The sequence below is a fragment of the Pseudophryne corroboree genome, chromosome 2 (genome assembly GCF_028390025.1).
Source record: "Pseudophryne corroboree isolate aPseCor3 chromosome 2, aPseCor3.hap2, whole genome shotgun sequence".
Lineage (NCBI taxonomy): Eukaryota > Metazoa > Chordata > Amphibia > Anura > Myobatrachidae > Pseudophryne > Pseudophryne corroboree.
The window spans coordinates 718,771,428-718,798,865 of record NC_086445.1 but is presented as its reverse complement, the minus strand read 5'-3'; the positions used below and the strand labels follow the sequence as shown (position 1 = coordinate 718,798,865).

The 27,438-nt window shown below is 49.1% G+C and overlaps 1 protein-coding gene across 4 annotated transcripts in view; it reads right to left on the bottom strand.

Annotated features, from left to right (window-relative positions):
* The window catches only part of DDX20 (DEAD-box helicase 20), a 314,615-nt gene that overhangs the window by 97,336 nt on the left and 189,841 nt on the right, over window positions 1–27,438 (bottom strand). For all 4 annotated transcript variants that reach the window (XM_063955364.1, XM_063955365.1, XM_063955363.1 and 1 more), the window contains one exon: window positions 19,287–19,489. In XM_063955364.1, coding sequence (XP_063811434.1) covers window positions 19,287–19,470 — 184 coding nt within the window. In that variant the 5' untranslated portion in view covers window positions 19,471–19,489. The remainder of the gene's footprint in view (window positions 1–19,286; window positions 19,490–27,438) is intronic.

Sequence of the window (27,438 nt, the reverse complement as noted above, 5' to 3'; positions counted from 1 at the left end):
TCTGATAGAGGACAGGACCCCACAAGCCCTTTGGGGAGACAGAGGGAGAGTTTGCCAGCACACACCAAAAACGCTATATTATACAGGGACAACCTTTATATAAGTGTTTTTCCCTTATAGCATTTTAATATATATATACATATCGCCAAATAAGTGCCCCCCCTCTCTGTTTTAACCCTGTTTCTGTAGTGCAGTGCAGGGGAGAGCCTGGGAGCCTTCCCACCAGCATTTCTGTGAGGGAAAATGGCGCTGTGTGCTGAGGAGAATAGGCCCCGCCCCCTTTTCGGCGGGCTTCTTCTCCCGTTTTTCTGAGACCTGGCAGGGGTTAAATACATCCATATAGCCTCCAGGGGCTATATGTGATGTATTTTTAGCCAGAATAAGGTATTATACATTGCTGCCCAGGGCGCCCCCAGCAACGCCCTGCACCCTCCGTGACCGTTGGTGTGAAGTGTGTGACAACAATGGCGCACAGCTGCAGTGCTGTGCGCTACCTTCATGAAGACTGAAAAGCCTTCTGCCGCCGGTTTCTGGACCTTCAATCTTCAGCATCTGCAAGGGGGGTCGGCGGCGCGGCTCCGGGACGAACCCCAGGGTGAGACCTGTGTTCCGACTCCCTCTGGAGCTAATGGTGTCCAGTAGCCTAAGAAGCCAATCCATCCTGCACGCAGGTGAGTTGAACTTCTCTCCCCTAAGTCCCTCGATGCAGTGAGCCTGTTGCCAGCAGGACTCACTGAAAATAAGAAACCTAAAAACTTTTTCTAAGCAGCTCCTTAAGAGAGCCACCTAGATTGCACCCTGCTCGGACGGGCACAAAAACCTAACTGAGGCTTGGAGGAGGGTCATAGGGGGAGGAGCCAGTACACACCACCTGATCCTAAAGCTTTAGTTTTGTGCCCTGTCTCCTGCGGAGCCGCTAATCCCCATGGTCCTGACAGAGTCCCCAGCATCCACTTAGGACGTCAGAGAAACGATATAATGTGTACACACTGTGCAATCTTATATAGTCTTATATAGATATAGTCAGTGGCCACATCCATGAGTAAGTATGCTGTCGTTGATGACCTGGTCAGATTTTGCTGCATGCAGGTATGACCAGAAGACATCACTGACGACCGCAGAAGAGCACAAGTAGTGCATACAGACTGGACAATTTGAACGATTTGTCATTCCAATCCGTTAAAATATCTCCTAATGCGTACCAAGCTTAAGTATTTTTTTGTGGTTTGTGGTCCAGTATTAATTCACCATTCCAAAATAGAAGACCGTATTCTATACAAACAGTATGCTTTTATTATAAAATGATACAATAGGAAATTATTAATTTTTGTAATACTTTTCACAATATTAAACTAAACACATTCAATATATAGCAATAATACGGTAGCCCAACATGCATTCAATTTTTTATTTTTTTTCAACAAAAAAAAAAGGAAGACTACCGTATTAAATGAGGGGACTAGTTTTAATTTTAAACAAAATGGGGCAGATCTCAGCATTACATCCTCACTGCTCATTTGTTGAAAATGTAATGCTTTGAGCAGCGTTGGGTGTAAATTTCTGGTGATCCCTTGCAAATGCCAGACAATAACTACTAAGAGGCATATTGTTTGAAAGAGGGGACTTCCCTATTTAAATCAAGGGTGCATCATGTGTATTTGCCCCATTAAAAGTGAAATGGAAAACAAAATATGCTCTCCTTCCATATACAGAAGACTACCAAAGCAGTTATAGGGGTATATTCAATTGGTGTCGAAAACTGCCGTCTGTCGAAAAGACAGCAGTTTTCGACTTTTTAAGGTCGAAACGTGATTTGACCTATTCAGTGCTATTCGACAAGTCGAGGAATTCGAAAAGCACGTGGATCGGCAGAATAGCTTGTGTCGAAAACGGGGCCAAAACCGTCAGGTTTTGGCCCCCTTTTCGACTATCTCAGTCCGACATAAAACAAATGTCGGACTGAGATGTGGGACCCGAGAGGAGGAGAGGGGGGGGGAGCCGCAGGGAGACGGGGGGACAGCCGGCGGGCAGGGGAGATCAGCGCTACAGTAGCGCTGCAGCAGGATGTCACACAGCTGCGCCGCTCGCGGCAGCTTCCACCCGGCTCCAGCAAGTGAGGTCACGTTTGCTGGAGTGCTGGAGCCGGGTGGACACTGCCGTGAGGTCGGGCGGCTGTGTGACATCCTCCTGCAGCGCTACTGTAACGCTGATATCCTCTGTCTGCCCGCCGGCTGTTCCCGCTTGTCTCCCCGCAGCTCGCCTCCATCCCCCCCCCCCCTCTCCCCTCTGCGTCCCTCCTCTCAATTCGACTTGAAAAAGTCAAATTGAGATGAGATTGATTAGGGGTTGTCAGATCCATTCCGATAAATACATGTCGGAATGGATCCGACGCCAATTGAATATACCCCATAGCAGGAGGAGCTGGGAGTCCAGCCTGCATATAGACTTGTGCAATCACCATTCTAATCCATCTGGCCAAGGTTTGCTTATTCGCAGGCCAGCCACGTTTATGAAAACCAAAAAGTACAAAAAGGGTATCTGACCTCCTGAAGGAGGCAGTCCTCTCTGCGTAAATACGTAGAGTCCATACTACATCCAAAGACCGCTCTTTGGAGGACAAACCAGAAGAGATAAAGGCCAGAACCACAATCTCTTGGTTAAGATGAAAAGATGATACCACCTTCGGTAGATAACCAGGGCGAGTTCGAAGAACTGCTCGGTCACGGTGAAAAATAAGAAAGGGTGGACGACAGGACAAAGCGCCTAAGTCCGAAACCCTAATAGAAGAGGCAATAGCCAGCAGAAACACGACCTTAAGTGTATGATGTTTAAGGTCCACAGACTCAGGAGGTTCAAATGGAGACTCTTGTAGGGCATTCAAAACAACAGACAGATCGCATGGAGTCACTGGTGGGACATAGGGAGATTGAATCCATAAAACACAGAGTGAAAATAAGAACTTCAGGGAGAGGAGAGGCGCAATGTTTCTCTGAAACCACACCGACAAGGCAGAAATATGAACCTTGAGGGAGGGCAGATGAAGGCCTAAGTCCAGGCCCTGTTGGAGAAAAGACAAAAGTCTGGAAGTTTTGAAAGTATATGCATCATTATTCTTGCCAGCACACCAGGTGATGGAAGAATTCCAGACCCTATGATAAATCCGTGCAGAAGCCGGTTTATGGGCTGTCAACATAGTTTGAATAACCGCCTCAGAGAATCCCTTGGCCCTCAGGAGTCAAGCTTCAAGAGCCACGCCGTCAAAGCCAGTCTGGCCAGGTCCGGGTAGACGCAAGGGCCCTGAACGTGGAGGGCTGGGCATTGAGGAAGTAGAAGAGGACGCTCTATCGAGAGACCCTGCAGGTCTGAGAACCAATGCCGTCTGGGCCACGCTGGAGCGACTAGAATTAGTATTCCTCTTTCTTGCTTGAACTTCCGCAGTACCCTGGGCAGAAGTGACACTGGAGGGAACATGTATGTCACCCGAAAGTTCTATGGAATTGCCAGTGCGTCCACGAACACTGCTTGAGGATCCCTTGTCCTTGATCCGAAGATCGGAACCTGGTGATTGTGTTGAAACGCCATCAGGTCTACATCTGGTAGGCCCCACTTGTCCACTAGGAGTTGAAAGACTCCACTCTCCAGCGTGAACATCCTGACTGAGGAAATCCGCTTCCCAGTTGAGGACTCCGGGAATGAACACTGCTGATATTGCTGGCAGATGGCGTTCCGCCCAACGTAGGATCTTTGATCCTTCCAGCATTGCCATGCGGCTTTGAGTGCCGCCTTGATGATTTATGTACGCCACCATAGTGGCGTTGTCTGATTGTACTTGAACAGGCCTGTTCTGTACTAGAGGCAGGGCCAGTGTCAACGCACTGAATACTGCCCGCAATTCCAGCATGTTTATCGGGAGGAGAGATTCCTCCCTTGTCCACCGACCCTGGAGAGAGTGTTGCTCCAACACCGCGCCCCAACCCCGCAGACTGGCATCCGTTGTCAGGAGGACCCAGCTGGAGATCCAGAAGGGACGGCCCCTGCTCAACTGTTGGTCCTGTAGCCACCAGCTCAGTGACAGACAAATCTCCGGAGCAAAGGAGATCATTTGAGACCTGATCTGATGAGGCAGGCCGTCCCACTTGGAAATGTTTAACCTCTGCAGAGGCGAGAATGAAATTGAGCGTACTCTACCATGTCAAAAGCCAACACCATGAGACCTAGTACTTGCATCGCTGAGTTTATCGACACTCTTGGGCGAGAGAGGATATATCTGATCCTGTCCTGAAGTTTCAGGACTTTCTCTGAAGACAAAAACAATCGTTGGTTATGTGTGTCCAGTAGTGCCCTCAGGTGCACCATGCTCCAAGCAGGGACCATCAAGGACTTTTTCCAGTTGATGAGCCACCCGTGGGCTTGTAGGAATTGGACAGTCAGTTCCAGATGATTGAGGAGAACCTCTTGGGAGTTCACCAGGATCAGCAAGTCGTCCAGAACCGGCAGGATCCTGATTCTCCGACAGCGGAGAAGAGTCGCCGTCACGGCCATGACCTTGGTGAAGATCCGCGGAGCCATGGCCAATCCAAAAGGCAGTGCCTGGAATTGATAATGTAGGTTGCCAACAGCAAACCGCAGATATTGCTGATTGGTTGCCGATTGCATGTCAATAGGTATGTGTAGGTAAGCATCCTGTATGCCCAGGGATACCATATAATCTTCCATGGCCAGTACAATAGAGCGCAGAGTTTCCATACGGAATTGGGACACTATCACAAATTTGTTCAAAGATTTGAGGTTGAGTATAGTCCGGAAGGACCCATTCGGCCTGAGAACTAGAAACAGGGTCGAATAGTATCCCCTGCCTCTCTGAGACAGAGGTACAGGCACTACCACTCCTGTATCCAGGAGGGATTGTACAACCAAGTGTAGAGCTCGCACTCTTAACGGATTAGCAGTGATAACAGTTGTGCAAAACTGGCGAGGGGGACGTCTCTTGAAAGAGATCGCGTACCCATGAGAGACAGCTTCCCGCACCACGGCGTCCGAAGTGGTCTCTAACCAGGCCTGAACAAACTGCAGAAGTTGGCCTCCAACACTGGGGTCCCCCAGGGGGAGGCCCGCCCCGTAATGCAGTAGGCTTGTCTTGTTTGGAAGCAGGCTGACAGGCGGCCTAGGATTGTTTAGATTTAGGTTTAGTGGTTTTGGAAGTGCGAGCCTTTTGCGGATACGCCTGACCCTTTGCTTTTCCTGGAGGTAGAAAGGAACGAAGGTGGTATTCTTAGCCTTCGAGCAGAAGGATTAGCTTTCGGGAGACACACAGTCTTGGCAGTAGCCAAGTCAGTTACGATCTTGTTCAGATCCTCCCCAAATAGGATGTCTCCCTTAAAAGGAAGCACCTCCAAGGTCTTTTTGGAATCCAGGTCCACCTTTCAGGACCTCAACCACATAATTCGACAAACCAGGATGGACGTAGTAGATGCCTTGGCCGCCATTACACCTGCATCAGAGGCCACGTCCTGAAAATAGTGGGAGGCTGTGGTAATAGAAGACAGATATTGTCTGGCAGTGTCATAAAAATCCTGAGACAGCTCATCCTCAAATGCCTGAACCCATGCTTCAATATCTTTCGTAGCCCAGGAGGCTGCCATAGTGGGTCTATGTACAGCGCCAGTGAGGGAGTAAATAGACTTCAGGCATCCCTCCACACACTTATCTGTCGGTTCCTTCAGTGAGGTGACAGTGGTGACAGGCAGAGTAGATGACACAAGACGGGCAACATGAGAGTCCACTGTCGGTGAAGTTTCCCACTTGTTACTCAACTCCGCAGGGATATGATAACGGGATAGCATCTTTTTAGACAGGGAAAATATCTTTACTGGCGACGACCAGGAGTCCTGACGTATGTCAATTAAGTGGTGAGAATGTGGTGAGACTACCTTAGCAACCATCTGACGTTTGAACTTGGCAGGTTTCTTAGACACAACGTCATCATCTATTTGAAGAATTAACTTAATAGCCTCCACCAGGTCAGGAACATCAACCTGGGTTGTAGATTCCTCATCAGAAGCAACTGTATCAGTGTCTGCCGTATCAGTATATTCCCATCCTCATCAGAAAAATTATCCAAATTATTAGTGGATTGTGAGGACAAAATGGCCCTTTTAGATGACCCCTTGGCCCCAGAGGAGCGGGGGGGGGGGTAGACTTTTGTCTAACCACGGTTTGATTTAATTGTTGCAACTGGGTAGACAGAGTATCCGCCCAGGGCGGATTAACTACAGGGACAATATGTGGCTGCATTGGCACAGGAGGTCCCACAGGGGGCACGAGACGTGTCACAAGTGTACTCAGCATACTTGAGAATACTGCCCAAGGTGGGTCTTGATTGGGCCACAGGTACCGCAGGTAGACTGGGTGTATGGCACTCAGCGCCTGAACCAGCAGCTAAAACTTCCCCCTCAGGTAAATCCGTGGCGCCAGTACTGCAGGGTGCAGAAGCGTCCGTGGATTTCCCGCCCTGTGTAGCAGACATTATAGGGAATGTAGCCGTAGGGCGTAACGGTACAAAATAGCCAAACACAATATCTGCAAAAAAAAACCTATGTTATGTGACAGTAAACACAGGACACAAAACAGCGGATTTAAGCGATAGGAGGTGACTGAAACACACAATAAAAAAATAAGATTTTAAACCTACCGGTAAATCTTTTTCTCGTAGTCCGTAGAGGATGCTGGGACTCCGTAAGGACCATGGGGATAGACGGGCTCCGCAGGAGACATGGGCACTTTAAGAAAGACTTTGACTCTGGGTGTGCACTGGCTCCTCCCTCTGTGCCCCTCCTCCAGACCTCAGTTAGAGAAACTGTGCCCAGAGGAGACGGACAGTACAAGGAAACGATTTTTGTATTCCAAGGGCAAGATTCATACCAGCCACACCAATCACACCGTATAACTTGTGATATACTATCTAGTTAACAGTATGAAGAACAACATATCATCGGCCCAAAACCGATGAAACTATAACATAACCCTTATGTAAGCAATAACTATATACAAGTCTTGCAGAAGTAGTCCGCACTTGGGACGGGCGCCCAGCATCCTCTACGGACTACGAGATAAAGATTTACCGGTAGGTTTAAAATCTTATTTTCTCTAACGTCCTAGAGGATGCTGGTACTCCGTAAGGACCATGGGGATTATACAAAAGCTCCCAAACGGGCGGGAGAGTGCGGATGACTCTGCAGCACCGATTGAGCACACAGGAGGTCCTCCTCAGCCAGGGTATCAAACTTATAGAACTTTGCAAAGGTGTTTGACCCCGACCAAGTAGCAGCTCGGCACAGCTGTAGTGCCGAGACCCCTCGGGCAGCCGCCCAAGACGAGCCCACCTTCCTAGTGGAATGGGCCTTAACCGATTTCGGTAACGGCAATCCTGCCGTAGAATGCGCCTGCTGAATCGTGTTACAGATCCAGCGAGCAATAGTCTGCTTTGAAGCAGGGCCGCCAACCATGTTGGCTGCATACAGGACAAACAGTGCTTCCGTTTTTCTGATCCTAGCCGTTCTGGCCACGTAAATTTTCAAAGCCCTGACCACATCAAGGGACTCGGAATCCTCCAAGTCACGTGTAGCCACAGGCACGACAATAGGTTGGTTCATATGAAAGGATGAGACCACCTTAGGTAGGAATTGAGGACGGTTCCGCAACTCCGCTCTATCCATATGGAAAACCAGATAGGGGCTTTGACCACCTTCTAAGTGAGATATTTCAACTCCACTGTTTTAAGTGGTTCAAACCAATGTGACTTAAGGAAACTTAACACCACGTTAAGGTCCCAAGGCGCTACCGGAGGTACAAAAGGAGGCTGAATATGCAGTACTCCCTTCACAAAAGTCTGTACTTCAGGTAAAGAGGCCAATTCCTTTTGAAAGAACATCGATAAGGCCAAAATCTGAACCTTAATGGAGCCTAATTTTAGGCCCAAATTCACTCCAGTTTGTAGGAAGTGAAGACAACGGCCTACATGGAATTCTTCCGTAGGAGCATTCCTGGCCTCACACCAAGAAACATATTTTCGCCATATTCGGTGATAATGTTTAGACATCACGTCCTTCCTAGCCTTTATTAGCGTAGGAATGACCTCATCCGGAATACCTTTTTCCGCTAGGATCCGGCGTTCAACCGCCATGCCGTCAAATGCAGCCGCGGTAAGTCTTGGAACAGACAGGGACCTCGTTGCAACAGGTCCTGCCTTAGAGGAAGAGGCCATGGATCTTCTGTGAGCATTTCTTGCAGATCCGGATACCAGGTCCTTCGTGGCCAATCTGGAACAATGAGAATTGTTCTTACTCCTCTTTTTCTTATTATCCTCAACACCTTGGGTATGAGAGGAAGAGGAGGAAACACATATACCGACTGGAACACCCACGGTGTCACTAGGGCGTCCACAGCTACCGCCTGAGGGTCTCTTGACCTGGCGCAAAACCTTTGTAGCTTTTTGTTGAGATGGGATGCCATCATGTCTATTTGGGGTAGTCCCCACCGACTTGCAATCTGCGCGAAGACTGCCTGATGAAGTCCCCACTCTCCCGGATGCAGATCGTGTCTGCTGAGGAAGTCTGCTTTCCAGTTGTCCACTCCCGGAATGAACACTGCTGACAGAGCGCTTACATGATTCTCCGCCCAGCGAAGAATTCTGGTGGCTTCCGCCATTGCCACTCTGCTCCTTGTGCCGCCTTGGCGGTTTACATGAGCTACTGCGGTGATGTTGTCTGACTGGATCAGAACTGGTCGATTGCGAAGTAAGATCTCCGCTTGACGTAGGGCGTTGTATATGGCCCTTAGTTCCAGGATGTTGATGTGAAGACAAGTCTCTTGACTTGACCAAAGTCCTTGGAAATTTCTTCCCTGTGTGACTGCTCCCCAACCTCGGAGGCTCGCGTCCGTGGTCACCAGGATCCAGTCCTGAATGCCGAACCGGCGGCCCTCTAGAAGGTGAGCACTGTTTAGCCACCACAGGAGAGATACTCTGGCCCTGGGGGACAGGGTGATCCGCTGATGCAACTGCAGATGCGACCCGGACCATTTGTCCAATAGGTCCCATTGGAAGGTCCTTGCATGGAATCTGCCGTATGGAATGGCTTCGTATGTTGCCACCATCTTTCCCAGAACTTGAGTGCAATGATGTACTGACACTTGTTTTGGTTTCAACAGGTTCATGACTAGAGTCATGAGTTCCTGCGCTTTTTCCGTCGGAAGAAAAACCCTTTACTTGTCTGTGTCCAGAATCATGCCCAAGAAGGGCAGACGAGTTGTAGGATTCAGATGCGACTTTGGAATATTGAGAATCCAGCTGTGTCGTTGTAACACATTCAGTGAAAGTGATACGCTGTTCAGCAACTTCACCCGTGATCTCGCTTTTATGAGGAGATCGTCCAAGTACGGGATAATCGTGACACCCTGCTTGCGCAGGAGCACCATCATTTCCGCCATTACCTTGGTGAAAATTCTCGGGGCCGTGGAAAGCCCAAACGGCAACGTCTGAAATTGGTAATGACAATCCTGTATCGCAAATCTCAGGTACCCCTGATGAGGAGGATATATGGGGACATGCAGGTATGCATCCTTTATGTCCAGAGATACCAAAAAATCTCCCCCTTCTAGGCTGGCGATGACCGCCCTGAGCGATTCCATCTTGAACTTGAATCGTTTTAAGTAAAGGTTCAGGGATTTTAAATTTAAAATGGGTCTGACCGAACCTTCCGGTTTCGGAACCACAAACAGAGTTGAGTAGTACCCCTGCCCTCTTTGAAGCAGGGGAACCTCTACCACCACTTGTTGAAGACACAATTTGTGAATCGCATGTAACACTATCTCCCTTTCCAGGGGTTGTTTCGGCAGTGCCGATTTGAAAAACCGGCGAGGAGGCACTTCTTCGAATTCCAGCTTGTAACCCTGGGAAACTATTTCGATTGCCCATGGATCCACCTGTGAGTGGACCCAGACGTGGCTGAACAGTCGAAGACGTGCCCCCACAGGAGCTGACTCCCTCAGGGGAGCCCCAGCGTCATGCGGTGGATTTTGCAGAGGCCAGGGAGGACTTCTGTTCCTGGGAACTAGCTGTGTTATGCAGCTTTTTCCCTCTGCCCTTACCTCTGGCAAGAAAGGACGATCCACGTGCTCTCTTGCTTTTATTGGAACGAAAGGACTGCATTTGATAATGAGGCGCTTTCTTAGATTGTGAGGGAATATATGGGAAAAAATTTGATTTACCTGCCGTAGCCGTGGAGACGAGGTCCGAGAGTCCCTCTCCAAACAATTCCTCACCCTTGTAAGGCAACAACTCCATATGTCTCTTGGAGTCGACATCACCAGTCCACTGTCGGGTCCATAAGACACGCCTAGCAGAAATAGACATAGCGTTTATCCTGGAACCCAGAAAACTAATGTCTCTTTGAGCATCCCTCATATACAAGACCGCATCTTTTATATGCCCTAGGGTCAATAAAATGGTATCCTTATCAAGAGTCTCAATATCCGTTGATAAGGAATCTGTCCATGCTGCTACAGCACTACAAACCCAGGCCGACGCAATAGCCGGTCTGAGTAACGTACCAGAATGTGTGTAAATGGACTTCAGGGTAACCTCCTGCTTGCGGTCAGCAGGATCCTTGAGGGTAGCCGTATCTTGGGATGGAAGCGCTATCTTTTTTGATAAGCGCGTCAAGGCCTTGTCCACCCTAGGGCAGGATTCCCACCGTATCCTGTCCTGCGACGGGAAAGGATACGCTATTAGGATCCTTTTGGGAATCTGCAGTTTTTTGTCTGGAGTTTCCCACGCTTTTTCACATACTTCGTTCAGCTCATGTGAGGAGGGGAAGGAGACCTCAGGTTTCTTTCCTTTATACATGTGTACCCTCGAGTCAGGGCCAGGGGGTTCCTCAGTGATATGCAACACATCTTTTACTGCGATATATCGAATACCTTTAGCCACCTTTGGCTGTAATTTTGTATCATCGTAATCGACACTGGAGTCTGAATCCGTGTCAACTATTTGGGATAGTGGGCGCTTCTGAGACCCCGAAGGTCCCGGCGACATAGGGACAGGCATGGGTTGACTCCCTGACTGTGCCCCAGCTTCGGCTTTGTCTAGCCTTTTGTGCAATAAAATAAGAATTTACTTACCGATAATTCTATTTCTCGTAGTCCGTAGTGGATGCTGGGGACTCCGTAAGGACCATGGGGAATAGCGGCTCCGCAGGAGACTGGGCACAAAAGTAAAGCTTTAGAACTACCTGGTGTGCACTGGCTCCTCCCCCTATGACCCTCCTCCAAGCCTCAGTTAGGATACTGTGCCCGGACGAGCGTACACAATAAGGAAGGATTTTGAATCCCGGGTAAGACTCATACCAGCCACACCAATCACACCGTACAACTCGTGATCTAAACCCAGTTAACAGCATGATAACAGAGGAGCCTCTAGAAAAGATGGCTCACTACAGCAATAACCCGATTTTTTGGTAACAATAACTATGTACCAGTATTGCAGACAATCCGCACTTGGGATGGGCGCCCAGCATCCACTACGGACTACGAGAAATAGAATTATCGGTAAGTAAATTCTTATTTTCTCTAACGTCCTAAGTGGATGCTGGGGACTCCGTAAGGACCATGGGGATTATACCAAAGCTCCCAAACGGGCGGGAGAGTGCGGATGACTCTGCAGCACCAAATGAGAGAACTCCAGGTCCTCCTCAGCCAGGGTATCAATTTTGTAGAATTTTACAAACGTATTTGCTCCTGACCAAGTAGCTGCTCGGCAAAGTTGTAAAGCCGAGACCCCTCGGGCAGCCTTGTGGAGTGGGCATTTACAGATTTTTGGCTGTGGCAGGCCTGCCACAGAATGTGCAAGCTGAATTGTACTACAAATCCAACGAGCAATAGTCTGCTTAGAAGCAGGAGCACCCAGCTTGTTGGGTGCATACAGGATAAACAGCGAGTCAGATTTTCTGACTCCAGCCATCCTGGAAACATATATTTTCAGGGCCCTGACAACGTCTAGCAACTTGGAGTCCTCCAAGTCCCTAGTAGCCGCAGGCACCACAATAGGTTGGTTCAGGTGAAACGCTGAAACCACCTTAGGGAGAAACTGAGGACGAGTCCTCAATTCCGCCCTGTCCGAATGGAAAATCAGATAAGGGCTTTTACAGGATAAAGCCGCCAATTCAGACACGCGCCTGGCCCAGGCCAGGGCCAACAGCATGACCACTTTCCATGTGAGATATTTTAACTCCACAGATTTAAGTGGTTCAAACCAATGTGACTTTTTTGGAACCCAAAAACTACATTGAGATCCCAAGGTGCCACTGGAGGCACAAAAGGAGGCTGTATATGCAGTACCCCTTTTACAACGTCTGAACTTCAGGGACTGAAGCTAGTTCTTTTTGGAAGAAAATTGACAGGGCCGAAATTTGAACCTTAATGGACCCCAATTTCAGGCCCATAGACACTCCTGTTTGCAGGAAATGTAGGAATCGACCCAGTTGAATTTCCTCCGTCGGGCCTTACTGGCCTCGCACCACGCAACATATTTTCGCCAAATGCGGTGATAATGTTTTGCGGTTACATCCTTCCTGGCTTTGATCAGGATAGGGATGACTTCATCCGGAATGCCTTTTTTCCTTCAGGATCTGGCGTTCAACCGCCATGCCGTCAAACGCAGTCGCGGTAAGTCTTGGAACAGACAGGGTCCTTGCTGGAGCAGGTCCCTTCTTAGAGGTAGAGGCCACGGATCCTCCGTGAGCATCTCTTGAAGTTCCGGTTACCAAGTCCTTCTTGGCCAATCCGGAGCCACGAATATAGTGCTTACTCCTCTCCATCTTATCAATCTCAGTACCTTGGGTATGAGAGGCAGATGAGGGAACACATACACTGACTGGTACACCCACGGTGTTACCAGAGCGTCTACAGCTATTGCCTGAGGGTTCCTTGACCTGGCGCAATACCTGTCGAGTTTTTCCCAACGGTTTATAATCATGTGGAAGACTTCTGGGTGAAGTCCCCACTCTCCCGGGTGGAGGTCGTGTCTGCTGAGGAAGTCTGCTTCCCAGTTGTCCACTCTCGGAATTGCTGACAGTGCTATCACATGATTTTCCGCCCAGCGAAGAATCCTTGCAGCTTCTGCCATTGCCCTCCTGCTTCTTGTGCCACCCTGTCTGTTTTCGTGGGTGACTGACGTGATGTTGTCCGACTGGATCAACACCGGCTGACCTTGAAGCAGAGGTCTTGCTAAGCTTAGAGCATTGTAAATGGCCCTTAGCTTCAGGATATTTATGTGAAGTGATGTCTCCAGGCTTGACCATAAGCCCTGGAAATTCCTTCCCTGTGTGACTGCTCCCCAGCCTCGCAGGCTGGCATCCGTGGTCACCAGTACCCAGTCCTGAATGCCGAATCTGCGGCCCTCTAGAAGATGAGCACTCTGCAACCACCACAGGAGGGACACCCTTGTTCTTGGTGACAGGGTTATCCGCTGATGCATCTGAAGATGCGACCCGGACCATTTGTCCAGCAGGTCCCACTGGAAAGTTCTTGCGTGGAATCTGCCGAATGGGATTGCTTCGTAGGAAGCCACCATTTTACCCAGAACCCTTGTGCATTGATGCACTGAGACTTGGCTCGGTTTTAGGAGGTTCCTGACTAGCTCGGATAACTCCCTGGCTTTCTCCTCCGGGAGAAACACCTTTTTCTGGACTGTGTCCAGGATCATCCCTAGGAACAGAAGACGAGTCGTCGGAACCAGCTGCGATTTTGGAATATTGAGAATCCAATCGTGCTGCCGCAACACTACCTGAGATAGTGCTACACCGACCTCCAACTGTTCCCTGGATCTTACCCTTATCAGGGAATCGTCCAAGTAAGGGATAACTAAAATTCCCTTCCTTCGAAGGAATATCATCATTTCGGCCATTACCTTGGTAAAGACCCGGGGTGCCGTGGACCATCCATACGGCAGCGTCTGAACTGATAGTGACAGTTCTGTACCATAAACCTGAGGTACCCTTGGTGAGAAGGGTAAATTTGGACATGAAGGTAAGCATCCTTGATGTCCCGAGACATCATGTAGTCCCCTTCTTCCAGGTTCGCAATCACTGCTCTGAGTGACTCAATCTTGAATTTGAACCTCTGTATGTAAGTGTTCAAAGATTTTAGATTTAGAATCGGTCTCACCGAGCCGTCCGGCTTCGGTACCACAACAGTGTGGAATAATACCCCGTTCCCTGTTGCAGGAGGGGTACCTTGATTATCACCTGCTGGGAATACAGCTTGTGAATGGCTTCCAAAACTGTCTCCCTGTCAGAAGGAGACATCGGTAAAGCCGACTTTAGGAAACGGCGAGGGGGAGACGTCTCGAATTCCAATTTGTACCCCTGAGATATCACCTGAAGGATCCAGGGGTCTACTTGCGAGTGAGCCCACTGCGCGCTGAAATTCATTGAGACGGGCCCCCCACCGTGCCTGATTCTGCTTGTAAAGCCCCAGCGTCATACTGAGGGCTTGGCAGAGGCGGGAGAGGGTTTCTGTTCCTGGGAACTGGCTGATTTCTTTTTCCTCTCCCTCTGTCACGGGGCAGAAATGAGGAACCTTTTGCCCGCTTGTCCACGAAAAGACTGCGCCTGATAATACGGCGTCTTCTCATGTTGAGAGGCGACCTGGGGTACAAACGTGGATTTCCCAGCTGTTGCCGTAGCCACCAGGTCTGAAAGACCGACCCCAAATAACTCCTCCCCTTAATAAGGCAATACTTCCAAATGCCGTTTGAAATCCGCATCACCTGACCACTGTCGTGTCCATAACCCTCTACTGGTAGAAATGGACAACGCACTTAGACTTGATGCCAGTCGGCAAATATTCCGCTGTGCATCACGCATATATAGAAATGCATCTTTCAAATGCTCTATAGGCAAAAATATACTGTCCCTATCTAGGGTATCAATATTTTCAGTCAGGGAATCCGACCACGCCAACCCAGCACTGCACATCCAGGCTGAGGCGATTGCTGGTCGCAGTATAACACCAGTATGTGTGTAAATACATTTTAGGATACCCTCCTGCTTTCTATCAGCAGGATCCTTAAGGGCGGCCATCTCAGGAGAGGGTAGAGCCCTTACAAGCGTGTGAGCGCTTTATCCACCCTAGGGGGTGTTTCCCAACGCACCCTAACCTCTGGCGGGAAAGGATATAATGCCAATAACATTTTAGAAATTATCAGTTGTTATCGGGGGAAACCCACGCATCATCACACACCTCATTTAATTTCTCAGATTCAGGAAAACTACAGGTAGTTTTTCCTCACCGAACATAATACCCCTTTTTGGTGGTACTCGTATTATCAGAAATGTGTAAAACATTTTTCATTGCCTCAATCATGTAACGAGTGGCCCTACTGGAAGTCACATTTGTCTCTTCACCGTCGACACTGGAGTCAGTATCCGTGTCGGCGTCTATATCTGCCATCTGAGGTAACGGGCGCTTCAGAGCCCCTGACGGCCTATGAGACGTCTGGACAGGCACAAGCTGAGTAGCCGGCTGTCTCATGTCAACCACTGTCTTTTATACAGAGCTGACACTGTCACGTAATTCCTTCCAACAGTTCATCCACTCAGGTGTCGACCCCCTAGGGGGTGACATCACTATTACAGGCAATCTGCTCCGTCTCCACATCATTTTTCTCCTCATACATGTCGACACAAACGTACCGACATACAGCACACACACAGGGAATGCTCTGATAGAGGACAGGACCCCACTAGCCCTTTGGGGAGACAGAGGGAGAGTTTGCCAGCACACACCAGAGCGCTATATATATACAGGGATAACCTTATATAAGTGTTTTTCCCCTTATAGCTGCTGTATCTTTAATACTGCGCGTAATTAGTGCCCCCCCTCTCTTTTTTAACCCTTTCTGTAGTGTAGTGACTGCAGGGGAGAGCCAGGGAGCTTACCTCCAACGGAGCTGTGAGGGAAAATGGCGCCAGTGTGCTGAGGAGATAAGGCCGCCGATAAGGGGGCGGAGCCTATCTCCCGTTTTTCTGTGTATTCTGGCAGGGGTTAAATGCATCCATATAGCCCAGGAGCTATATGTGATGCATTTTTTGCCATCCAAGGTGTTTTTATTGCGTCTCAGGGCGCCCCCCCCCCAGCGCCCTGCACCCTCAGTGACCGGAGTGTGAAGTGTGCTGAGAGCAATGGCGCACAGCTGCAGTGCTGTGCGCTACCTTGTTGAAGACAGGACGTCTTCTGCCGCCGATTTTCCGGACCTCTTCTGTCTTCTGGCTCTGTAAGGGGGCCGGCGGCGCGGCTCTGGGACCCATCCATGGCTGGGCCTGTGATCGTCCCTCTGGAGCTAATGTCCAGTAGCCTAAGAAGCCCAATCCACTCTGCACGCAGGTGAGTTCGCTTCTTCTCCCCTTAGTCCCTCGATGCAGTGAGCCTGTTGACAGCAGGTCTCACTGAAAATAAAAAACCTAAAACTAAACTTTTCACTAAGCAGCTCAGGAGAGCCACCTAGTGTGCACCCTTCTCGTTCGGGCACAAAAATCTAACTGAGGCTTGGAGTAGGGTCATAGGGGGAGGAGCCAGTGCACACCAGGTAGTTCTAAAGCTTTACTTTTGTGCCCAGTCTCCTGCGGAGCCGCTATTCCCCATGGTCCTTACGGAGTCCCCAGCATCCACTTAGGACGTTAGAGAAATTAACATTTGCACTTAAAACATTCCACATATCCATCCAGTCCGGCGTCGGCACCGCCGACGTAGACCTGACATTCATAAACTCCCTCTCCTCCTTAGGTGAGCCCTCAACCTCAGACATGTCGACACACATGTACCGACACACCACACATACACAGGGAAGCTCTTTTCTGAAGACAGGTTCCCCACCAGGCCCTTTGGAGAGACAGAGAGAGAGTATGCCAGCACACACCCCAGCGCTATATGACCCAGGACTAACACAGTAAATTAATGTTTACCCAGCAGCGCTGTTTTATGTATCTGCGCCAATTATGTGCCCCCCCTCTACTTTAAAACCCTCTGTCACCGTGTGTCAAGCAGGGGAGAGTCCGGAGAGCTTCCTCTCAGCGGTGCTGTGGAAAAAAATGGCGCTGGTGAGTGCTGAGGGAGAAGCCCTGCCCCCTCGGCGGCGGGCTTCTGTCCCGCTCAATTTTTTCAATACATGACGGGGGCTCTTTTTATACATGTACAGTGCCCAGCTGTACATGTATATATACATCTGTGCCATAAGAGAGGTTTAAATTGCTGCCCAGGGCGCCCCCCCCCCCTGCGCCCTGCACCCTTACAGTGACCGGAGTGTGTGAGGTGAAGGAGAGCAATGGCGCACAGCTGCAGTACTGTGCGTTACCTCAGTGAAGATTCAAGTGTCTTCTGCCGCCTCAGATGGGTCTTTTCCTCACATACTCACCCGGCTTCTTTCTTCCGGCTCTGCGAGGAGGACAGCGGCGCGGCTCTGGGACGGACGGCGAGGGTGAGACCTGCGTACCGATCCCTCTGGAGCTAATGGTGTCCAGTAGCCTAAGAAACAAAGCCCTGAACTCAGAGAATTGGGTCTGTTTCTCTCTCCTCAGTCCCTCGATGCAGGGAGTCTGTTGCCAGCAGGCTCCCTGAAAATAAAAAACCTAACAAAAATGCTTTCTTACAGGAAACTCAGGAGAGCTCCTGAAATGCACCCAGTCTCCACTGGGCACAGTATCAAACTGAGGTCTGGAGGAGGGGCATAGAGGGAGGAGCCAGTGCACACCCAGAGTCAAAGTCTTTCTTAAAGTGCCCATGTCTCCTGCGGAGCCCGTCTATCCCCATGGTCCTTACGGAGTCCCAGCATCCTCTAGGACGTTATAGAAATACCAAATTGCATATTCTGTGTAAGTGATAGCAATATGTGATAAAGGAGAATGGAATCCCACATAACAGCAACAGGCACACTCAGTCACAGGTACAATGCAGAAGTTATTGCATATAAACAATAAAGCTGCACTGGACTAGTAAATTACATATAACTATGTATGAGTATAGATATAACAGTAGATACTGGATGTATACCAAAGAATACTTGTACCAAATATTCAGCTAGCAGTACACTTGTTCTTATCGAACACTGTCTAAAATGACATGTAGAATACTTAAGTGCCAGTAAAAGCACAGCGCTGATGAGACAGGCGGCTTTACAGAGGAGACTTAGCCCAGCTGTCCCGGAGGTCAGCCCAGCTAGTAGTGAATATGGCACCAAAATCGCTGTCAGGGAGAGAGATGCAGCTCCAGGGCGGGAACACCAGCAGTAGATGGCGCCAGGAGCTGGGGGAGGGGCTACAGGTCAGCATCTTATCCGCTCTGCTGGACTTCACCACCAGGTACTATGGAGCCTATTGTAAACGGATTTTAGTAAATCCGACCTGTGCTCCTTGCCCTGGTGGATATAGTGGGGTCCCTGTGTAGTACAGTGTCCACGCTAGCGGCGCGGTCCATCTACTGGGACCACGGCCGGACCGCGATTTACTAGTGGGTACCACCTGGGGGACCCTCTTACCTCCTTCCCTGATGTGCAGCCACATGATCCAGGAGAGCGTCAGCGGTGTGTGCCTGAAGTCCGGTGCGCCTACGCTGCAAGTACCCGGGAACCAGGCCGCAGGAGTATGCAGCGCTGCTGGGGGAGGTGATGGAGCCGCAGCACAGAATGTTCGACTGACAAACAGTGCTGCGGCCCTTGAAGTCTTCTAAAAAAGCTCTTTTTCAGGGCTGCGCCTGTTAGCTGCCTGATCTGCAGGCACCAACTTACAAACTGAGCTCCAGTGCCTGGAGGCAGGGTTATATAGGAGGCGGTGCAATGCATCCTGGGAACAGTCAAAGCTTTAGCCCGTTGGTGCCTCGGATCAAGATCCAACTCTACACACTGATGTTATTCCCTGTGGGGATACCAGTGTACTCCGCTGCAGAAATAGGGGACTTTTAGTCAGTGACCTGGGCCTCATACCTGGTTAGATCTTTTTAGCTGCGGTGCTGAAGTATGGACAACAAGTGGGACTTGTTTCCCACATTTGATGCGGATAACAATTCCCATTCTTCATCTGCTCTGATGGAGTGCTTCATGACTACTCACTCTGACCAACACAGGGGGTTCAAAATGGAGAATGTATCTACACCACTTCAGGTGTCTCCTGGCGGTTTCAAATCATCATTTGAAGATTTAACACATTTATTTAAGTCACCTTTTCTCTCCTTTCACTCACCTAAACCGCACCTCCCAAGTGGTATAGCCCTGCTCTGTATTGGAGAGGGCTTGTTGAATCCTGCTGCCTTTAAGCCTTCAAGAACATGTTGTGACAGAAGCAGTGAGCTAAAATCTGAAGTCTCCCCAGGGCCTTGCAGAACATCTCCAGTGCGAGGCCGAGTGGCCAATGCATGTGCAGCCATGTTTCCAGTAACTATTCAGCTGCAATGAAAAAGCCAACTTCATTAATTTCCGCAGTACAGCCTGCATGATATCAGATATAATAATAGTTTGAAACACAAACAGAAGAACGAACAAAGTCAAGTGAATAGGTGTAACGACAATGGAAGCATAAAAACAGTAATGTGCAAATAGAAAATTAGGGTTATCAGTGAAGACACAAGACAAGATGAAACATACATAAAACACATATTGGTAGTAGGGAAAAACAAAAAGTTAGTAACATCATTCACACATACTACAGTAACTACAATCGGTGGCAGGCAGTGGAAGAGTATAAATGGATAATGAAGGTGTCTATGTACTAAGCCTTGGAGAGAGATAAAGAAAAAGCCAACCAGCACCTAACTGCCATGTTACAGTCTGTGGGGCAAATGTACTAAGCCTGGAGACGGCATAAGGAAGTGATAAACCAGAGATAAGTGCAAAGTGATAAACGCACCAGCCAGTCATCTCCTAACTGTCAATTTGCATATTGGAGCAGACTGGCTGGTGCGTTTATAACTTTGCACTTATCATTGGTTTATCACTTCCTTATGCCTTCTCCAGGGTAATACATCTGCCCCTGTATTTGAAAAATGACAGTTAGGAGCTGGTTGGCTGGTACTTAATCTCTGTCCACTTTCTCTCTGCAAAGTTAGTACAAAAGACCTCTAAATTTATTTCTGGGAAACAATTAGTCATAATAAAATCATCCAGTCATTGAAGATAATAGGATTTTAATACCTACCGGTAAATCCTTTTCCGTAGAGGATGCTGGGGTCACATCAAGAACTATGGGGTATAGACGGGATCCGCAGGAGACATGGCCACTTTAAGACTTTCAAAGGGTATGAACCGGCTCCTCCCTCTATGCCCCTCCTCCAGACTCCAGTTATAGGAACTGTGCCCAGGGAAATGGACATTTCGAGGAAAAAGATTTATTGTTAAACTAAGGTGAGATACATACCAGCTCACACCTCAAGCACACCGTACAACATGGCATTCAACATAACGCAAGTCAACAGCATGAACAACGTCGGCAACAGGCTGACTAAAAATGTAACACAACCCGTGTTGAAATGTAACAAAAAACTGCAGATACAGTACGCACTGGGACGGGCGCCCAGCATCCTCTACGGACTAAGAGAAAAGAATTTACCGGTAGGTATTAAAATCCTATTTTCTCATACGTCCTAGAGGATGCTGGGGTCACATTAAGAACCATGGGGTTATACCAAAGCTCTAGAACGGGCGGGAGAGTGCGGATGACTCTGCAGCACCGATTGACCAAACATGAGGTCCTCATCAGCCAGGGTATCAAACTTGTAGAACTTCGCAAAGGGGTTTGAACCCGACCAAGTAGCAGCTCGGCAAAGTTGTAATGCCGAGACCACCCGGGCAGCCGCCCAGGACGAGCCCACCTTTCTGGTAGAATGGGCCTTCACCGATTTCGGTAACGGCAATCCAGCCGTAGAATGAGCATGCTGAATCGTATGACAGATCCAGCGCGCAATAGTCTGCTTGGAAGCAGGAGCCCCAATCTTGTTGTGAGCATACAGGACAAACAGAGCCTCCGTTTTCCTAAACTGAGCCATTCTGGTGACATAAATTTTCAAAGCTCTGACTACATCGAGAAACTTAGTTTCCAGCAAGGCGTCAGTAGCCACTGGCACCACAATAGGTTTGTTCAAGTGGAACGACGAAACCACTTTAGGCGGAAATTGCTGACGAGTCCTCAACTCTGCTCTATCTTCATGGAAGATCAAATAAGGGCTCTTGTGAGACAAGGCCGCTAATTCAGACACCCGCCTTGCGGATGCCAAGGCCAACAGCATGACCACTTTCCAAGTGAGGAATTTCAACTCTACCTTCTGTAAAGGTTCAAACCAATGAGATTGAACGAATTGCAACACCACGTTAAGATCCCACGGTGCCACAAAGGGAGGTTGGATGTGCAACACGCCTTTCACGAAAGTCTGAACTTCTGGAAGGGAGGCCAATTGTTTTTGGAAGAAAACCGATAAGGCTGAAATTTGTACTTTAATTGAGCCCAACTTTAGGCCCGCATCCACACCGGCTTGTAGAAAATGGAGAAAACGTCCTAACTGAAATTCTTCCGTAGGAGCCTTCCTGGATTCACACCAAGACACGTATTTTCTCCAAATACGGTGGTAATGTTTAGACGTTACTCCTTTCCTGGCCTGAATAAGAGTGGGGATGACTTCCTTGGGAATACCCTTTCGGGCTAGGATCCGGCGTTCAATCGCCAAGCCGTCAAACGAAGTTGCGGTAAGTCTTGGAACACGCACGGCCCCTGCTGTAACAGATCCTCCCTGAGAGGAAGAGGCCAGGGATCTCCTATGAGTAATTCCTGAAGATCTGGATACCAAGCCCTCCTTGGCCAGTCTGGAACAATGAAGATCGCTTGAACCTTTGTTCTTCTTATGATCTTTATCACTTTTGGAACGAGTGGAAGCGGAGGAAACACACACACCGACTGAAACACCCACGGTGTCACTAGGGCGTCCACTGCTATTGCTTGAGGGTCTCTCGACCTGGAACAATCTCTCTGAAGTTTCTTGTTGAGGCGAGACGGCATCATATCTATTTGAGGAATTCCCCAAAGATTTGTCACTTCTGCAAAGACCTCTTGATGAAGACCCCACTCTCCTGGATGGAGATCATGTCTGCTGAGGAAGTCTGCTTCCCAGTTGTCCACTCCTGGAATGAAGATCGCTGACAGAGCGCTTGTATGCCTTTCCGCCCAGCGGAGAACCTTTGTGGCCTCTGCCATTGCCGCTCTGCTCTTTGTTCCGCCCTGGCGGTTTATGTACGGTACTGCTGTTATGTTGTCCGACTGAATCAAGACGGGCCGATTGCGAAGATGTTCCGCTTGCAGAAGGCAGTTGTAAATGGCCCTTAACTCCAGAACGTTTATGTGTAGACAAATTTCCTGGCTTGACCATCTTCCCTGGAAGCTTTCCCCCTGTGTGACTGCTCCCCAGCCTCGGAGACTCGCATCCGTGGTCACTAAGATCCAGTCCTGAATCCCGAACCTGCGTCCCTCTAGGAGGTGAGAGCTGTGCAGCCACCACAGGAGTGAGATTCTGGTCTTGGAAGACAGGATTATACTTCGGTGCATGTGCAGATGGGACCCGGACCACTTGTCCAACAGGTCCCACTGACACACTCTGGCATGGAATCTGCCAAACTGAATGGCCTCGTAGGCTGCCATCATCTTCCCCAGCAACCGAGTGCATTGATGGATCGATACTCTTGCTGGTTTCAGAATTTGTTTGACCAGGTTCTGAATTTCCAGAGCCTTTTCCACTGGAAGAAAAACTCTCTGTAATTCTGTGTCCAGAATCATTACCAAAAATGACAGCCGTCTCGTCGGAACCAACTGTGATTTTGGCAAGTTTAGGACCCAACCATGTTGCTGCAGAATTGTCAGGGAGAGAGTAATGTTCTGCAGTAATTGGTCCCTGGATCTCGCCTTTATTAGGAGATCGTCCAAGTAAGGGATAATTGTGACTCCTTGCTTGCGCAGGAGAACCATCATTTCAGCCATTACTTTGGTGAAAACCCTCAGAGCCGTGGACAGACCAAACGGCAACGTCTGAAATTGGTAATGACAATCATGAACTGCAAACCTCAGGTAAGCCTGATGTGGAGGATAAATGGAAACATGTAAGTAGGCATCCTTTATGTCTACCGACACCATAAAATCCCCCTCCTCCAGACTGGAGATCACTGCCCGGAGAGATTCCATCTTGAATTTGAATTTTCTTAGGTAGAAATTGAGGGATTTGAGGTTCAGGATTGGTCTGACTGAGCAGTCTGGCTTCGGGACCACGAACAGGCTCGAATAAAAGCCTTCTCCCTGTTGCGACGGGGGAACCCTGACAATGACTTGATTGTGACACAATTTTTGTATTGCGGCACATACCACCTCCCTGTCCGGAAGAGAAGCTGGTAAGGCCGATTCGAAAGATCGGTGAGGGGGAACGTCTTGAAACTCCAGTTTGTACCCCTGGGACACTATTTCTAAAACCCATGGGTCCAGGGTCAAACGAGCCCAGAACTGACTGGAGAGCTTGAGACGTGCCCCCACCGGTGCGGACTCCCACAGAGGAGCCCCAGCGTCATGCGGTGGATTTGGCAGAAACCGGGGAGCACTTCTGCTCCTGGGAACCGGCCACGGCCGGTGATCGTTTACCTTTTCCCTTTCGTCTAGTAGCAAGGAAGGAAGACCCTCGGCCTTTTCTATATTTATTGGGCCGAAAGGACTGCATCTGATAGTGGTGTGCTTTCTTTTGTGGTGCAGGCACATAAGGTAAAAATGATGACTTACCCGCGGTAGCCGTAGATACCAAATCAGCGAGGCCGTCACCAAACAATACACCACCTTTATACGGTAGAGACTCCATAGCTTTCTTAGAGTCAGCATCAGCATTCCATTGATGAATCCACAATGCTCTCCTAGCGGAGACTGCCATGGCATTGGCCCTTGATCCCAAGAGGCCAATATCCCTTGCAGCTTCCTTTAGGTAGACTGCAGCGTCCCTGATATAACCTAGTGTCAAAAGAATGCTATCCCTATCCAGGGTATCTATTTCAGATGACAAGTTATCTGCCCATTTTTCGATAGCACTACTCACCCACGCAGATGCAATGGCTGGTCTGAGTAGCGTACCCGTGGTGACATAAATGGATTTCAATGTATTTTCCTGCCTACGATCCACAGGATCCTTTAGGGCTGCCGTGTCAGGGGACGGAAGAGCCACCTTTCTGGACAGCCGTGATAGAGCTTTGTCCACAATGGGGGGTGACTCCCATTTTTCCTATCCCCAGAGGGAAACTGATACGCCACTGGAATCCTTTTGGGAATCTGAAACTTTTTGTCAGGATTTTCCCAAACCTTTTCACAAAGCATGTGCAGTTCATGAGGGAGGAAACGTTACCTCAGGTTTCTTTCCTTTATACATACAGACCCTAGTATTAGGAACAGTAGGGTCCTCAGTAAATAAGATTTTACTCACCGGTAAATCTATTTCCCGTAGTCCGTAGTGGATGCTGGGAACTCCGTAAGGACCATGGGGAATAGCAGCTCCGCAGGAGACTGGGCACAACTAAAGAAAGCTTTAGGACTACCTGGTGTGAACTGGCTCCTCCCTCTATGACCCTCCTCCAGACCTCAGTTAGGATACTGTGCCCGGAAGAGCTGACACAATAAGGAAAGGATTTGGAATCCCGGGTAAGACTCATACCAGCCACACCAATCACACCGTATAACTCGTGATATTATACCCAGTTAACAGTATGAAATATATCTGAGCCTCACTAACAGATGGCTCATAACAATAACCCTTTAGTTAGGCAATAACTATATACAAGTATTGCAGACAATCCGCACTTGGGACGGGCGCCCAGCATCCACTACGGACTACGAGAAATAGATTTACCGGTGAGTAAAATCTTATTTTCTCTGACGTCCTAGTGGATGCTGGGAACTCCGTAAGGACCATGGGGATTATACCAAAGCTCCCAAACGGGCGGGAGAGTGCGGATGACTCTGCAGCACCGAATGAGAGAACTCAAGGTCCTCCTCAGCCAGGGTATCAAACTTGTAGACTTTTGCAAAAATGTTTGAACCCGACCAAGTAACAGCTCGGCAAAGTTGTAAAGCCGAGACCCCTCGGGCAGCCGCCCAAGAAGAGCCCACTTTCCTCGTGGAATGGGCTTTTACAGATTTAGGGTGCGGCAGTCCAGCCGCAGAATGTGCAAGTTGAATCGTGCTACAGATCCAGCGAGCAATAGTCTGCTTAGAAGCAGGAGCACCCAGCTTGTTGGGTGCATACAGGATAAATAGCGAGTCAGTTTTCCTGACTCCAGCCGTCCTGGAAACATATATTTTCAGGGCCCTGACTACGTCCAGTAACTTGGAGTCCTCCAAGTCCCACGTAGCCGCAGGCACCACAATAGGTTGGTTCACATGAAAATAAGATTTTACTCACCGGTAAATCTATTTCTCGTAGTCCGTAGTGGATGCTGGGAACTCCGAAAGGACCATGGGGAATAGCGGGCTCCGAAGGAGGCTGGGCACTCTAGAAAGATTTATGACCACCTGGTGTGCACTGGCTCCTCCCACTATGACCCTCCTCCAAGCCTCAGTTAGGACACTGTGCCCGGACGAGCTGACATAATAAGGAAGGATTTTGAATCCCGGGTAAGACTCATAGCAGCCACACCAATCACACCGTACAACTCGTGATACTATATCCAGTTTGACAGTATGAAAACAACTGAGCCTCTCAACAGATGGCTCAACAATAACCCTTTAGTTAGCAATAACTATTTACCAGTATTGCAGACAATCCGCACTTGGGATGGGCGCCCAGCATCCACTACGGACTACGAGAAATAGATTTACCGGTGAGTAAAATCTTATTTTCTCTAACGTCCTAGTGGATGCTGGGAACTCCGAAAGGACCATGGGGATTATACCAAAGCTCCCAAACGGGCGGGAGAGTGCGGATGACTCTGCAGCACCGAATGAGAGAACTCAAGGTCCTCCTCAGCCAGGGTATCAAATATGTAGAATTTTGCAAACGTGTTTGCCCCTGACCAAGTAACAGCTCGGCAAAGTTGTAAAGCCGAGACCTCTCGGGCAGCCGCCCAAGATGATCCCACCTTCCCTGTGGAATGGGCTTTTACTGATTTAGGATGCGGCAGTCCAGCCGCAGAATGCGCCTGCTGAATCGTGTCACAGATCCAGCGAGCGATAGTCTGCTTAGAAGCAGGAGCACCCAGTCTGTTGGGTGCATACAGGATAAATAGCGAGTCAATTTTCTTGACTCTAGCCGTCCTGGAAACATAATTTTTCAAGGCCCTGACTACGTCCAGTAACTTGGAATCCTCCAAGTCCCTAGTAGCCGCAGGCACCACAATAGGTTGGTTCAAGTTAAAAACTGATACCACCTTAGGGAGAAACTGGGGACGAGTCCTCAATTCTGCCCTCTCCATATGGAAAATCAGATAAGGACTTTTATATGACAAAGCCGCCAATTCTGATACACGCCTGGCCGAAGCCAAGGTCAATAACATGACCACTTTCCGCGTGAGATATTTTAGATCCACGGTTTTTAGTGGTTCAAACCAATGTGATTTTAAGAAACTCAACACCACGTTGAGATCCCAAGGTGCCACTGGAGGCACAACCGGGGGCTGAATATGCAGCACTCCTTTTACAATGTCTGAACTTCAGGAACTGAAGTTAATTCTTTCTGGAAGAAAAATCGACAGAGCCGAGATCTGTATCTTAATGGAGCTTAATTTTAGGCCCATAGACACTCCTGCTTGTAGGAAATGCAGAAATCGACCTAGTTGAAATTCCTCTGTTGGGGCCTTTTGTGGCCTCACACCAAGCAACATATTTCCGCCATATGCGGTGATAATGTTTTGCAGTTGCATCTTTCCTGGCTTGAATCAGCGTAGGAATGACTACCTCCGGAATGCCCTTTTCCTTTAGGATCCGGCGTTCAACCGCCATGCCATCAAAACGTAGCCGCGGTAAGTCTTGGAACAGACAGGGCCCCTGCTGCAGCAGGTCCTGTCTGAGCGGCAGAGGCCATGGGTCCTCTGATATAATTTCTTGAAGTTCTGGGTACCAGGCTCTTCTTGGCCAATCCGGAACCACGAGTATCGTTCTTACTCCTCGCCTTCTTATTATTCTCAGTACCTTTGGTATGAGAGGCAGAGGGGGGAACACATAAACCGACTGGTACACCCACGGTGTTACCAGAGCGTCCACAGCTATCGCCTGAAGGTCCCTTGACCTGGCGCAATATCTTTTATAGCTTTTTGTTGAGGCGGGACGCCTTCATGTCCACCTGTGGCCTTTCCCAATGGTGTACAATCCTTTGGAAGACTTCTGGATGAAGTCCCCA